At 27.0% G+C, this 16,039-nt stretch overlaps 1 protein-coding gene across 2 annotated transcripts; it reads left to right on the forward strand.

Moving 5' to 3' along the window:
* The first annotated feature begins 1,697 nt into the window (after positions 1-1,697).
* On the forward strand, positions 1,698-13,487 carry LOC145835578 (intraflagellar transport protein 140 homolog). 2 transcript variants are annotated; one of them, XM_082943239.1, is made up of 18 exons: positions 1,698-1,714; positions 3,363-3,414; positions 5,890-6,067; positions 6,994-7,044; positions 7,213-7,358; positions 7,900-8,071; positions 8,592-8,675; positions 8,924-9,030; positions 9,097-9,192; positions 9,430-9,562; positions 9,788-9,931; positions 10,179-10,307; positions 10,722-10,904; positions 10,964-11,073; positions 11,328-11,637; positions 12,011-12,177; positions 12,686-12,830; positions 13,079-13,487. In XM_082943239.1, exons 4-18 carry the CDS (start codon positions 6,994-6,996, stop codon positions 13,283-13,285), a joined length of 2,184 nt encoding a protein of 727 aa, XP_082799365.1. In that variant the 5' UTR covers positions 1,698-1,714; positions 3,363-3,414; positions 5,890-6,067; the 3' UTR covers positions 13,286-13,487. The 2 variants fall into 2 exon arrangements, with proteins under 2 accessions (XP_082799365.1, XP_082799366.1); XM_082943240.1 differs by lacking the exon at positions 6,994-7,044.
* The last annotated feature ends 2,552 nt before the right edge of the window (positions 13,488-16,039 follow it).

The following is a 16,039-nucleotide window of genomic DNA, read 5'->3' on the forward strand; positions in this document are numbered from 1 at the left end:
CTGATCTAGTTAAAGGAAGTTTGACCGACTGGTTGATTATCTCACATGAAAAGTGGTTTCATCAACAGCTTCAGTTAATGCAGTAAATTTACAAATTTCAATGCTAAGATATATTGTAAGCAAGTTAAGTAAAGTTAAAAATTTAATTTTTAAATTTTTAAACTGTTTGTTTCGTAGTAGAATACCATGAAATAGCATTTGACTTGAAATAATCTTTAGGGAACTAAACCTTAATTCTAACAATTTTTTTTCTTTATTTAAGTTTAAAAAACAGTTAATTCTGTGAACAGAAAGTTATCAATTAAAAAAAACTTTTAACTAGGTTTAAATTTTGTTTTGTAACTTAGCAGTCTTTTTGATGGCTTATTTAATTTTGTTTAAAAAGTTTTTTTTTCTAGCTTTTAGCCTACAATAATTTAACAGAGGAAAATAGTGAAAAACTAAAAGCTAGTGTTGAAGTATTAAAATAAACTAAGTATATTCTAATTGCTAATATATATTGAATTCAGATAAAACAAAAAACAGTTGTATTAATAGTTTAAAACTCCTTATATTATAATAAACTTTTGAATAATAATAAATCAAGTTAGAAAATAAAATTGTGTTTAAGAAATTTTAAAATGAAAAAGTAGAAGTCATTTCAAATAGAGACCTCAAATTTATACTCTTTTAAAACCAAAAAAATCTTTTTAGAAATAAAAACTTTAATGGTTGTCAAAATATAACAATCAGATAATAGTTTTATAGTGATATAAGTTGTATACAGATTAAACTAGTAATAACAAAAACCTGTCAAATAAATTTTTTTTAAACAAATATTTTAATCACTATGCTATAAAAACTTTTAGTGTAATGTAAAACAACGAACATCAACTACAAAATTAACCAGGTCAAAATAAAATTATTAAAATCTTTAAAACATAAACCATTTAATAAATATAGTAGACTTCCGCTTGATCTTGCACTTTGAAAAAAATCAAAAAGTGCTAACTCAAAAAATTATTACCATATTTTTTTTTACAAAATGACAAATTTCAATATGTTATATGCAATGATGTTATGAATAAACATGAAATCCACTAAAACATAAAACAAACTTTCATTAAAAAAAATAGATCTATATAAGCTATTAAATATTTTTTGTTTTATTAATATTTAGTTAGTAATAGACTTTACTTTAGATAAATTTAAGAAAATATAAATTTACACTTTTTTTTTGGGTAAAAAGTGCGAACTCAAGAGGAAGTCTACCGTAAATAATATTTATTAAGCATTATGCAAACCTGTTGTAGAATAAATAGCTTGATAAAGTTGTTATTATAAAAAGACTACTTAAATACAATACAAACCAGATTAAATAAGAAATACTTCAAAAGATCAAAAAAAATTAAAAAACTTTCATAAAATAATGTCTGCTACTGAAGTCTAATATAATGTGAAGGATGAGGAATATGACTGCTTGCAAGTTTTTCTAATCTAATTCTTAATTAGTAAAGTAGACCCCTAAGTCACCTCCTTTATAAATATCTAGATTAGAAGTTTTGCTCAAGATGTTGATAACTGAACTGAAAGTTTTCTCAACAACAAAGCTAGAAGGAAAAGCTATAAACAACAATCTAAATTCCTCTAAAATGATTGGATACTTTTGCCTTAGTTTTTGTTGAGTCCAAAAGCTTTCATATCGTTCTTTGGAAGAATTTACTTTAAGTTCAAGGTCAGTTTGTAAGTCTGAGAAGATTTCCTGTAAGTGTTTACTTCAAAAGTATTTGCATCGAAGGGATCCATACTTTTATCTATATGATAGATTTTTTGTGTCAAATCTAAATTATACTACTTAATATGTTAAAATTGTTAAAAATTCCAAATTTTTTCCAGGTTTTTTTTTTGCTTAAATTGTCAAATTCTAGGTTTTTCCAGGTTTCTAGGTAAATTGGCAACCCTGTATAGTTTTATTTCTTAGTCTAACTTAGTGACTTTTCAAAAAGCAACTGGAAATATCATGAGGTGATAGTTAGTAATAAATAACATAGATTTTTACAAACCATTTATAACCCCAAATAACATATGTGTCAGGTTATAAAACAGTGAGAGGGATTCCAATCGTCTATGATATATGTAACTGTTAAATATGGAAATATATAAATGAAAATATAATATTTACTTGAAAGTAGGAGTCATAAGCACTAGATTTTTTTTTTTTTTTCATAAATAAAATAAACTTTTTTGTTTAAGTTTTAACTCAGGGTCAAATAATTAATAGCAAGCTAATAATAGTAAAATAGCAAGAAAAAAAGTAAAAATCTTATGACAGCCCAAAATTTTAAAATCGCCCCCTTACTAGTTATCGCCCACCCTTTCGCCCCCTTACTAATTATCGCCCCCCAAAATACTAAAATCGCCCCCAGGGGGGCGATATCGCCCACTTTGGGAAACCCTGGTTTAGAGCCTAAATCAAATGAATATAGTTTCAGGTATCACATCATCCTAGTTAATTACCTAATGTTTTACAAATACATAGAAAACAGTTCATCAATATCATAGATAAGTGTACTTTTTTATGACAAAATGTACCAAATAAAAATATGAGTCTAAATGTGTACATTGACAAATCTATTTATATGATTGAACTGTATTCTATGTATATTTAAACAACAGTCATTTAACTTGCTTATGTAAATTGATTTTAATTAGTAACCTTTTCAAAACAGTATAAATCTTAAATTTTTCAATATTAAATAAATGCTTGAGATTAGACTAAACAGTTTAAATTATTTTGATTTGAGTAATAACTGTACATATGTTTAACTTCAATTCTATACTGTTCCTACTACAGGATATCATTTTACTTGTCACCATCTTACATAAGCTAAAATTTCCCATGACAGTTAAGTTTGTCTCATTGTTAAGTAATTATCTAGCAATCTAATAAATACAAAGCTTTCTCATGCACAGTTGCTACCATTACTACTTATTAACTGGTATACTTTAAATATTTACTAATAGACTTAAACTTTTAATGCTTATCATTGAACTAATCATTGAATACAGACAACTTATTGTGTGTTTCTTAAAGTGTGCATAGAAATTAAAGGTGCTTGATGTTTTGAATTTATAATCTTAATACATTGTTACAAGCTAAAACAGTTAAACCACACTACTTTGTGTCAATAACATATGTAGTTCTTTTCAAAGTTTGTCAAATACTTGCATCTTAAATACTCTGCGTTTAACATCATTTAATTAATATTTATACTGTTCCAAAATTTAGTCTGTACATTTGTCATATACATAAAAAACAGTACAGCAAGTTGTTGTCAAAAGCTTATTAGTGCAAACATATGAACAAAAGAATTTATTGATAGATAAAAGAAGAGAAAGAAGTTAGTGATAGAAGAATAGAAAAATTAAACAAAGGTAAGAATAAGCTAACAACTTTTAAATTTTGCTTGCTGTGAACTGCTTTGTAAATATATGAATGTAAGCTTACAATTTTGGAACATTTTGTTTACTAGCAAACCTAATCCTCATATGGTTTAACTATTTTCTTTTGTAAATAATTTAATTAATAATAACAATTTGTTTTATAACTACTCTTGCCTATTATGTTTCATGCACAACTTAAGAAGTACTTTTTATTGCAAATAATTAATCTATGAACACATAAACTACATTAATACAACCAGAATTTAAATTTTATGTTGTAAATAAACTTCTACACTTAGCTTGCTGTCTCTTTGGGCTTCATTCATGAATGCAACACTTCTTTATACAAGCTTGTAAAATTTAACACAAGTGTTGCTACTTTTTAATAATTTCATTTATTTCCTTATTTAAGTTTTCTTTTAAGGTAACCTAGTAATCTTAGGAGAATGAAGCCCAACACGACAAATATATGTTTATGGTATAAGCCAAGTTTTCAACTCTATGAATAGAAAGTGCTAGTCTGAATTTGGGCAAAACTTAATTACATCTAAAGCTTAATGTTATTCAAGCATGAGCCTTTAAAAAATTTGATAGTAACAAAAGGACTCAACAATTAATAAGTAAAAAATATAAAATTTTAAGATTTATTATAATATCCTATAATCTTTAACTTTGTAATACTCAACCAGTCTGGCTGGTAACCCTAGCAAAAAATACTAAGTTTTGCACAAATTAAAACTATCTAATTAACTATTAGACAAACTAACCTCAACAGCTGCTGTAGTAGGTACTCATCATCCAAAAAAGTGTGATCTGAACTCTGCATAAAGGAAAAAGTAACAGTAACAACTTATAAAGACAAAGGCTTTGAAACAAGCTCAGAAGTTTTAAAACTTTACTGAGGTTCAAAAGACTTTAAAAAAGATTTTTTTTGAGCTTTTTTCTACCCAGTTCACTTTACAATGATGTTTCAAAGATTAAAAAAACTGAGATGCAAGATTTCAAAGCCACTTGATGATTTTTTTTGACATCATGTAAAAGCATTTTTAACATGTCATTGTAAATATAAATGTGCATTATATGATGAACTAGAAGATAAAGTAAAGAATTATTTCAAAGGTTTTGCATGAGAAAAACAATATAGATTATCAACATAAACTTTCAAGACTGCTGATTCCCAAACTAGGTCTTAAACTTACACTCACTCAGTGAAGAAAAATAAGAATTTTAGAAGATAAAAGGAGCAACAATTATCAAGTTTTATCTTCAACAGTATTGACAATCAAATAGAGTTCGCTCAAGTATTCTACAAAGCTCACATAAACAGTAGAAAAATTAAAAAAAAGTTAAAATTTACACCTACAGCATCCAGAGCTCTTACTACTACAAGTGCTTTTCTCAAAAGAATTTTCATTGAAAAAAAATTATTTTCTAAAATACTATTTTTGTATGATGTCACAATAAAATGTAAGATTTTACAGAATTTATCAAAAACTACAAGTTGAAACACTATGTTAGCATAGCAGGGTGGTTTTTAGCTTTTTCGAACATAAAGTACTTTACATAACTTAATTTCTACCTTTTTTACTGCATTAGTGATAGTTGGTTGAACATATTGTTTAATATTTTAGCTACAGTAATTCATTATGCTTCTATAAATTACATTGACAACTTTATTTAAGTAAATGAATTAAGTATTTAACTCTAAATTTTACGAAATTGTTTTTTATTTGTTTTAAAGATGTTTAACACCTAACAATTTGTATAAGATTTTTTATATTTAGCTTAAAGCCTTTAATTTCATCAGATTACATTTAACTTTTGCAAACTCATTTCAGTTATAATTTAGTTCGAATCGTTTTGCCATATTTGCCAAAACTACTGAGTTTTTGTAGTCATTGATATAACAACTTTTTGAAGCAGGTAGAAAACAAAAAGCCATATTGTTCATAGTGAGTGAATGCTAAATAAAGACACAATTAACAAAATATTTTTGTATGACTGTGAAAAATAACTACTTATATTTGAGTGAAACATATTTTATATCAAATAAAACCATCATTACATTATGATATTTCAAGTTCAGTTTTAAGCCACAAAAATGATAAGTTTAAATTTTTCTAAACTCTTTATTTGTTTTAATTAACTAAATAAGTATTGATATAATACTGCTGTAAAAACTTCTTATGTTGCTAGACTAAATTGTATCTTAGAACTTAGTCTAGTTTTGGAAAGTTATGAACATTAACTACTTGTGAGCTGTATTTAAAATGTTTCATTTATATGAAACTTTAGTGCTTATAACTACTTAAATTAATCTTCAAAGTCTTTGAAGCATTCAAACCATACAACTATTTATATGAATATCTTAAAGTACAAATTAATTTAAGTAAACAGAAAAATTTTATCAAGGTACCCAACACAAGTAAAAGCTTAGTATTAACAATATTGTTAAACTTCTAACAGAAAATGTATTAAAATCAACTAAATCTCATCACCAAAAAACCTTATATGAACTGAGCAAGCCTATATGGTATTATGAAAAGGCTGATCTGAAGAAAACATCTAGTTTTGAAAATGGAATTCCTTCTAAAACCGAGTTGAGATATAGGAGTGAGGGACCCAAGATCATACAAGAAGTTTTGTAAGTGATTTTTATTAATTTATCTTATTTTATCACAAGTCCAAGTTTATTTTTGAAAAGGGCTGAAATCTTTCAGTTTAAAATTCTTTGAATAGATTATGATGCTAAGTTATTCACAAGCTTGTAGCCAATTAGAATGTGTACAAAAGTTTTAGTTGTATGAAGATTTATTCTGAATAAGAATATGTGGAAGTTAGTCCTCAAAAAAAAGTTTTAATTGTATTTTTAACTTGAGTTTTAAACAATGGTATCTTATTTTCCTAACAAAATTTTGAGGTTTAAAACTTTATTATAACCAATAATATAATATTTCATAAAGCTTTATATCTATTTACTTAATTGCTTGAATGATTTGAAATGTTAAGTATTGATAACAAAAAGCTTAGAGTTGCTGTCAGACTATAGAAAAATAATTATTTCTTTTTTGCAATAAATATTTATAGAAAAAAAAATTGTTCTAAATAATATTTTAAACAACAAAAATTAAAACTTTATGTAAAGTTGTCAATGTGTCAATTTTTTGTTATTTAAACTTAGTAATTTACAAAAATTAATTATTTTTGTTGATTGTTTTTAAGTTGTGGACATCAAAAATAAGTAATAAAATATTTTTGTTTAACACAAGTTTACATTGTTTGTTGTTTATATTAAGCTGTAGAACAATAAGTTTATTTTTGTATTAGTTGATGAATAAATTATATTAATATCTCTCGGTTTGCTACTTTACAAAGACTTAAAGGGTTTTAATTTTAGTTTTATAAACTTTGTGAACTTTATTCTTAGTAATAATTTATTTTTACCAGTACTGACGGTAGTTTATTTCTGAAAGTAGTTCAGTATTAAATGATTATTTTTAATAAAAGTAGCATCAAAAACTGTAGTTTTGTTTTAAAATTCAAGCACTATAAACTGATATTTTTAATTAGATGACAAAACAAACTACTGAAGATAAAGATACTACTCTACTTTCTGAAAAAGTTAGTGTTAGTTGTTTTAAGACATACACATTAGTTCAATTTCTAGGGTGTAGTACTGCATAAAATCAATCATTTTTAATACATAATTTAATTAATAGTAAATAATTATTATAAATTCCTTATTTAAGATTATATTTTGAACCTATTGTTATAACAAAATGTTTACAGTCTTCAATAAGCCGTGAAACGATGAGAGATTTCGTCGGTTTGGACGCTTCGGACTCGCAAGCACAATCTGCCATGCTCAATTTCAGCTACCATCTTACTAAGGGCGATATGGATAAAGCTTTCAAAGCTATCAAGCTCATTAAAGGGTAAATATCACTTGTTTTATAAATAAGCAATAGTGTTTTACATAACAAGCTTATCATGTTTAAGTTTCAAATAAGTAATTAAATTAAAATGTTTTAATTAAATTTCATTATTTTGATCTGAAAAATATTGTTTAATATCAATTTTTATGTAAACAATGTAATTTATTACGTGAAATTGAACTACTTACTACATATGAAGTTTGTGTAATGCTGGGTTTCCCAATATTTTGTTAAGGTCCCATTTGAAGAAATTAAAAAGGTATTGACCCCTTTCAATGAGATTTTCAAAAAATTACCCTAAGACCTTTTTTTTGCTCTTCATCATAAACTCAAGAATATCTAATGTAAGTTTCAAATTATGACCTTATGCACCCCATGGCACCTTAATTAGTCACGGCCTTCCTTTGAACCCTATGCAGCTTATGGCCCTCAAGGGGTCCATACGATCTACTTTAGGAAGCCCTGGTGTAATGTGTATAGGTTGATATTAAAACGTTGAAAAGCACCATGCAAATATTCCGATGTGATACAAACTTTACAGATCTCGGGTGTGGGAGAGCATGGCTCGCATGTGCGTAAAATCGAGGAGGTTGGACGTGGCGCAGGTGTGCCTGGCAAACATGGGACACGCGAGGGGAGTTCGCGCGATCAAGCATCAACAAGATCACATCAACGCTCGTGTTGCCAGGCTCGCTATCGAGCTCAAAATGAATGTCAGTTCACATTTTTTAGCTAGTAGTGTAGTAGTAGTAGTGAATAGTAGTAGTGTAAAGTTAAAAGTTTTGTTAACGTTTGTAAATCTTACCGTATTTTCTTACATAATTAGTTAATTATATTTGTTTCAGGGTGGCCTCTGAACCTGGAGTTTGAGAAATTTTGAAAAAAAAAATCGAAATTTTGAACAATTTTAGCATGTTAAGTAGTAAAACTTTGATTTAACTCGAAAAATCTATCATAGAGATAAAAGAAATTCTCCTCATTAAAAATATTTTTAGTTAAAGTACACATTCAAGTAGCTTTACAGTATCTTTTTAATGTTGTTATAGTATTTAAAACAGTTTTTAACCTTAAACTTAACTTTAAACTAAAAATAGACCTAAAAACGTGTACTATCAAAAACCTTAAAAAAATCAGAAAACCTGGAAGAAGTTTCTCAAAAACCAGTGGCCACCCTGTTGTTATTAAACTTGTACACATGCTGTGTTTCAAACGAGCTTTTTGTTCAATTAACAGAATGAAGCAGAAAGACTTTATATTGATTGCGAACGTTACGATTTGCTAAATGAATTGTACCAAGCGACTGGACAGTGGTTAAAAGTTTGTTTTGTTTATTGTATAGTATTGGTGTCAAAGTTATAAAAAAGTACATAGATCACTCTCAAAAAGTGCTTGTAGTGTATTATGGCTCACAAGTCATTTCTTGGTAAAAACACAGAACTAATATCTCAAACGAGTTTAAATTTTTTAAACAAATTAAGTATTTTTTCAGTATTGTTAATACTATGTTGATTAAAATTTTATATGTTCTACGTTGCTTTGTATTTTATTTATAAATAAAATTTAAGGCGCTGGATGTTGCTGAGAGACATGACAGAATACATTTACGTTCAACTTATTATAATTATGCAAAATTTTTGGAGTCTTTAGGCGGATTTAAAGATGCAATTATGTAGTAAGTATTAATTTTATTTAGTTTTGGTATATTGCAACAGTTACATAATAATTCAAATAATTTTAGCTATGAAAAATCAGGCACTCACCATTTTGAGGTGCCAAGAATGCTTTTTGACGAACTTGATATGCTCGAATCTTATATTATGAATTCAAAAGATAGGTTAGTTTAAAAATTTTGAAATTTAACGTTTGTCTTTTTCATTTTTATAAAGTAGTTTTTAGTATGAACACTTTAAGTCTCCAATTTAAAACAACAAATATAGGAAAGGATTAATAACTTTAGTTTCAAATAGTTTTTTTTTTATAAAACGCTTACTAATAGTAATTTTATTAATTGTAAAAATTGATTCGGCTTAATTATTTTCATAATAAAAAGTATGTAATTTAATTAAAACAGAAAGTTTCGCAAATGGTGGGCACAATACATAGAATCAACAGGCGATATGGAAAATGCGTTGAAATTTTACCAACAAGCCGGAGACCCATTGTCGCTCGTTAGAGTTTACAGTTACTGCGACCAACTTGATAAAGTTTGTTAATATTTGCTCGAATATTTTTACTCTTGAATGATTTTTGAAAATATTATAAGAAATTTAAAGATTGTTTGATATGTTTAGCCTAAATCAATTTGCTTAAATGGCTTTAATTAATTTTTTTGTTATTTTAGTTCAATAATTTTTTTTCAATAGTTAATTTATTGTTTCTGGTATTTTTAAAAAGTTTTTCATTAAATTTAAACATACGAACCAACGCAGGCAGCTCAGGTAGCAAATGAAACGGGAAACAGGGCAGCCTGCTTCCATCTCGCCAGACAATATGAAAAAACTGATCAGCTCGACAAAGCAATCAACTTCTTTGCCCGCGCCATGGCTTACGGAAATGCTATTAGAATTTGTAAAGTTCGTCACTTAATATTTGTAAAAAAAAATATATAAGTTATAGCACATGTAGACAATGGACCAATTTATTTTGGTAATCAAATACTTGAAGACTAATTGTTAACTTAAACAAACAAAAATATATAATTTTCTTATGTAAAATAAACAACGAAGTCAAAAATTTAGGCCATTTTATATCATAGACAATTCGTTTATTTTGGAAATTATCAAATTTAAATACTGTTCGTTGGTAATAAAATAAATTTAGGAACATGGGTTCGAGGAGCGGCTAATGAACATGGCACTTTTGAGTCCACCTCATGATATGGTTGAAGCTGCTAAATATTACGAACAAACTGACAACCTCATTGATAAAGCTATTATGCTCTACCACAAGGTTTCAATCATTTATATTTTATCAGTGTTACTAGTGTTAAGCGTTTTTGTTTCTTTACAAGACAAAATTTAAAAGAAATGCGCTTTTACACTTTAAATAGTTTGTATGTAAAATACTATGTTTTGCATTAGTTATTTATATAAACGTATGTGTTTTCATTACTTTATCATATATAAATAACTTTTGTTAAGACCCGTTAAACTTTAATATACAAAATTAAAGGAAATTTGTTTTTACACTGTAGTATTTTATGAGCAAATAGTTTTAATGCTTTTACTATCTTTGTACATATTAAAAATAAATAATTCAATAGCTATTTTATTAGTGTTTCATAAATAGTTTTCATAAAGTGTTTTGTGAGTTAAGAAATAATGTTACAAATTTGAAACATTAAACAATGTTACAACAACGCAGGCGGGTCATTTTGCAAAGGCGATAGACCTGGCGTTCAAGTACGAACAGTTTGGCGCGCTGGAGCTCATTTCGGAGGATCTCAATGAAAACACGGACGCCAGCTTGCTGACGAAATGCGCGCAATTCTTCGCACAGCACGGTCAGCACGATCGAGCCATTAAGCTGCTCGTGTCCGCTAAAAACGTTTGTGCTTGTTCATGTTTCAATTCGAATAAACTTTACACCTGAATGTTGTGTTACAGATCAAAGAAGCCATACAGGTTTGCAGCGACAACAACGTTCGCTTGACGGAAGAGCTCGTCGAAAAGCTGACCGTTTCCAGCGATCACCCCGAAATCACCCTCAAAGAGAGGTTTGTTGAAACTTATAATGAAAAATTGTGTTTTTATAACTGTAAATATTTTATAAGCAAGTATGTGGTACTTTTTTATTAGATACATTAATTGAAAAGTATCAATATCATCAGTCGTTCTACAGATAAATTTAACCAAGTTTTGTGCAAATCTAAAAAAAACTTTTTGATACAAGTTGTTGTTTAAAACTTCGGACTGCTGAATTTAAATTATTGATTAAGAAAAAATACATATTGTTCAATACAATCAAAAGGCAAAAGCAGCTGATGATGTTGGGCGACTGCTGCATGAAGCAGGGCGAGTACCTGGTGGCGTGCAAGAAGTACACGCAGTCGGGCAACGTGGACAAGGCGATGCGGGCTCTGCTGAAGTCGGGCGACACGCACAAGATAATCTATTACGCGAACACGAGCAAGCAGCGCGACGTGTTCGTCATGGCGGCGAACTACCTGCAGTCGCTCGACTGGCGCAACCACCCTGACGTAATGAACAACATCATCGCTTTTTACACGAAGGGAAAAGCTCACGAGTCGTTGGCCAACTTTTACGAGGCCTGCGCTCAGGTATGTTTTATGTTGAGCTTTTGAAATTTTTTTTTTATTAAAAGTTAATAGCGTTGTTCTTTCTGCTTTAACTAAACATATGCTAAATTTGTATCTGATATTTTTTAAATTTTTGACAAATTTTTATACAAAAATAAATTCCTGATAGCTTTGTTCACCAGTTTACAAAAAAAGAATGAAAATTAATTATGGTTTATATTAATTTTCCAATAAATATTCAGATACGTTGTAACAATTTTTCTGATATAATTTTTTGTATCTGAGTAATTAATAGTAGTTTAAAGGCTTGTATACTTTTTTGTGTGTTTTATTTTTTTGTTATTATACTAAGGTGTTTAATTTTTTTTCAAAGCGTTTTAAAATTTGTAAACAGGTAGAAATAGATGAATATCAAAATTATGAAAAAGCAGTCGGTGCATTGACTGAAGCTTTTAAGTGTTTGTCAAAATCAAAAATTGAAGATAATGAAGAAAAAGAAAACAAATTGACAAGTTTAAAAACAAAAATAGCACTTGTTAAAAAATTTGTCTCAACAAGAAGGTAGTTATATATTTATCATTTGTTTTTCAAAATAAAAAAAGTTTATATTTTGTTTATTAGTTATGAGTAAATATTTCAAGATCAATTAAATTCCTTTTTTATTAATTGAGAATATCTTTTGAAAGCTATATTAAACTCAAAAACGTTTTTATTCTAGTGAAATATTCTAATTTTTTTAAGTTTGTTAAAACTAAAAGCTGTTTTAACTAACTAAAAAACTTTCTAATACTTACCTAAAATACTTCAAAGAAAATTGCAGAAGCAATAATTTTTTTACTTAATACTATTATTGCTCATAAAAAGCCTTGTTGTATTTTTGTAATGTATAGTTTATACAAAATACAACTTTTATTTTATGCTTTTTAGTAAAAATTTGTTTAATTTCTGTTATTTTTCTCAATGCAAAACAATTTTTTTATGAACTATAAGTTGAGCTCAACGTTACTTTAATTTAATTTTTCATAATTATGAGTTGATAGTAATTTTGACAAAATTTTTTTCATTAAAGATTGTTCGAAAGTGATGCGGAAGAAGGATTGAAGCAATGTTCAGTTCTTCTCGATCACGCCGATCTCTCTTCGTCTCCAGTCAGATACGGAGACGTTTACGCGTTGATCATCGAACATTATGTCAGCCAACAACAATTCGAACGAGTAATTATAATTTGTTTATATTTTTCGTTACAAGATACATCTTTAATTTATTCATTAAATAATTAAATTTTTTCATTATAAAACTTTGTTTGTCAACCAAATTAATATATTAAAAATCATGTTTTTTTTTCAAACTTTTTATATTTGTTAACCAATTGAACATAAGTGCTAATGGAACGTTTTTGAGTTGCTAATGTTTCCCCGAATTCGAAATAATTGTCACTCATGTAACAAAGTAATTATGAAAGGCTTACGAGTACGTGTTGGAAGTGAAGGAGAGAGTTCCGACGATCCGCCTCCACCACTTCGTCTCCTCCGCCGCTCTCCACCAAATATCAGCCAATCAGCATCCACAATCAGAATCCTCCTCACATGATGACGGATCGTCGGCAGATGTGAAGGAGGAAATTTACCAAGACGACAATATCACAACACACAGTTTCGCTTTTCGATGAAGAATGTTTATTTTTGACAGCAGAGAGTTTGATCTCAAAGTTTTTTAGATCTTATTTTTAATTTAAGTTTTGTTTATCAAATGATTGTTTATTCAAGCCAACAAAACAATTTTTAACTGTGATTTTTGTTACCTAAGTTTTTCTGTACTTTAAGTGTTTACCTTTTTGGTATATTTAAGATCGTTTTTAGTTTAATTTTTATTTTGCGTTATTCACTGATTTCAATTAAAATTTTTTAAAGATTTTTTAATTTTTTTTTGAGACTTCAGATTTAATAAATACTTTTTGGTATAAAATATCAAGTGTTATAGAAAATATTAACTTATTTAAGAAAATGCTTTTAATTACTAAACTAATATTTTTTAATAAACTGAAATATAACTATTTGGTATTGATATAAGCATATATATTTTTTAATAGACATCTAACTAATTTAAAAGTTTATTTGTAGTAAAGCTAATTATTACATTAAATAAATGAAAAGTAAAATTATTAAATTAATTTTGTATGTGCTTCGTTAAAGTATAAGTTAAATTCGTATCTGCATTTTGTTTGAATGTTGCAAATTTTTTTTTTATCACTTTATTGTTAGAGTTTTAAACTTTTAGAAGAAACCTAGATGTTTTTAAAAATGTATCAATTACCATTGATAAGCTAAATTCTAAAAAAGATTTACTTTAGTAAAATATACAAAATAAAGCAAGCTTTGAAAGAATAAATCTCATCTAGAAAACATATTTTTTCTGTTGTACATAACTTTTATCTATAATTAAACTTTTCAATTAGTAAAAGTTTGTAAATATGTTCAATCAAGAAAACTATAAATTGGGTTTAATTTTCTCCTAACAACGCGGTAATAAGCTGTTTTTTTTTGTGGTTTTTGTTTTTAAAAGTAAAAATGAAATAAGTGTTATACATTCATCATTCAGAGATCACAAATTAAATAATACAAAAAAATAACCCCGTGTTCATAGTTTATTTTAAATCTAAAACTAAATTAACAATAATTTAAATAGACTCTTTCATGAAATATGAGAGTTTGAATTTCAGTTAAACAAATTTATCGATATTTTGTAAAATAAAAATTTTCAAGAACATTATATTATTCACAACATAAAATCAACGGTATAATTATAGGTCAGCTGTAGTAGTAGGAGATTATTTTGTTAACAATGTTGTGCAAAAAAGATGAGGTAATAACACAGTTGGTAAAAAATTAATGTATTTTGAACAATTATAATTAAGCTTTTGTCTTTAAAGCAAAATTTGTATGTAAAGGATATGTATAACCACCTCCCTTATAATTTTTTACTCTTATTCTCAAAAACTTAACATTTTAGTGTTATATCAAGTAACTTAGTTCTTTACTTTTCAAGTAAATTATATTTTTGTGAAATCTTAAGGAAATAGTAATTTTGAAATAAAAGTGTCGAATCTATGACTGTTTGTTTTAAAGAACTTTTGCGTTTTTTACAATACTTAACAACTTTTGTTTAAATTGTAAGTGTTCCTAGATTTACACCTTTTCGTTAAATACAACGACTTAAGTAGTTATTTTTTTCTATTTTAAATGACAGCATTGGTTTAACTAATATGTAATTTTGCAAAACATTTTGTAAAACTTATAATGTGCTTAAAACATGTTTACTATCTATTTCAGCTGGTTTTAAAATTCATATATAAAATTACCAAAATCATTTTTTAAACAGCTAATTAAAACTTATAATGGATTGTCAACTTCTAACAAACTGTTAAGAGCTGAATTTAAATAGTTTTAGAAATACTTTTAACGTTTTTTTTTTTGAAACAAATTGAAGAAATCTACTCAGAATAATTCAAGTTTGTACCGTTATTAATATTTGTCTATAAAGTTAATTAAATAGAAAAAAAAATGTTGACCACATACATTAATATTTTCTTGTTTTCTAATCAAACTAAGATTTTATGTTAGTACAGTGCTTCCTCACTTATCCGGCCATGTTTGGCAAGTATTTTTGTAAATAAGGCCGGAAAAGAACAATATATCCTTATTTTCAAGTCTACCTCAATAATATTATATAATTCATATAGTAAACCGTACACGTAATATCTGTTAATTTAATTTATTTTAACTTTTTTCAAAAAACCAAAGCATTAAAACAGAGAAAAACTAAACGAAACAAAACTTTTTAAAATTTAAATTTAATTTACTGAAATAAATTTATATCGTGAACAGTTGAAATAATATCGGAAATCTTTCTAAATGAGCATAAAGATTTGTTTGACATAACTTTCTTGTTTCTCAACATAAAACACAAGGAATCGGATAAGTTGTGAAACACTTTCTTGTACTAATGCTAAGGTATTTCCTGGTAACATTCTTAAATGCAATCCGGTTTCATCGCAATTAACAATTTAATTAGCCCTTGGTTGGATATCTTATATTTGTACAGCGCGAAAAATATGAATTATAAAACCAAATTTAGTTTTTAGAACATAGAACTGATTTTATCTAAGAAATTAATCTACTTCTAGTAAAACTGGTTGAATAAGTGAGGAAATAGATAAGTGAGGACCGGATAAGTGAGAAAGCATTGTAGCTTGTAAAATACACTAAAATTTATACTTATTTTTGTTTTATGTTTCGTAGATTTCAATAAAACACTAATTACAGTAATAAAGTTTTTAAAATTAAAACACTTGATAAACTAAGAAAAACAACTATTTTAATACAATGAAAAAAGTGTAAATTCTAATCATGAAGTTTAATATATG

Source organism: Thalia democratica, chromosome 5 (assembly GCF_965202585.1).
Source record: "Thalia democratica chromosome 5, ktThaDemo2.hap1.1, whole genome shotgun sequence".
NCBI classification, from domain to species: Eukaryota; Metazoa; Chordata; class Thaliacea; order Salpida; family Salpidae; genus Thalia; species Thalia democratica.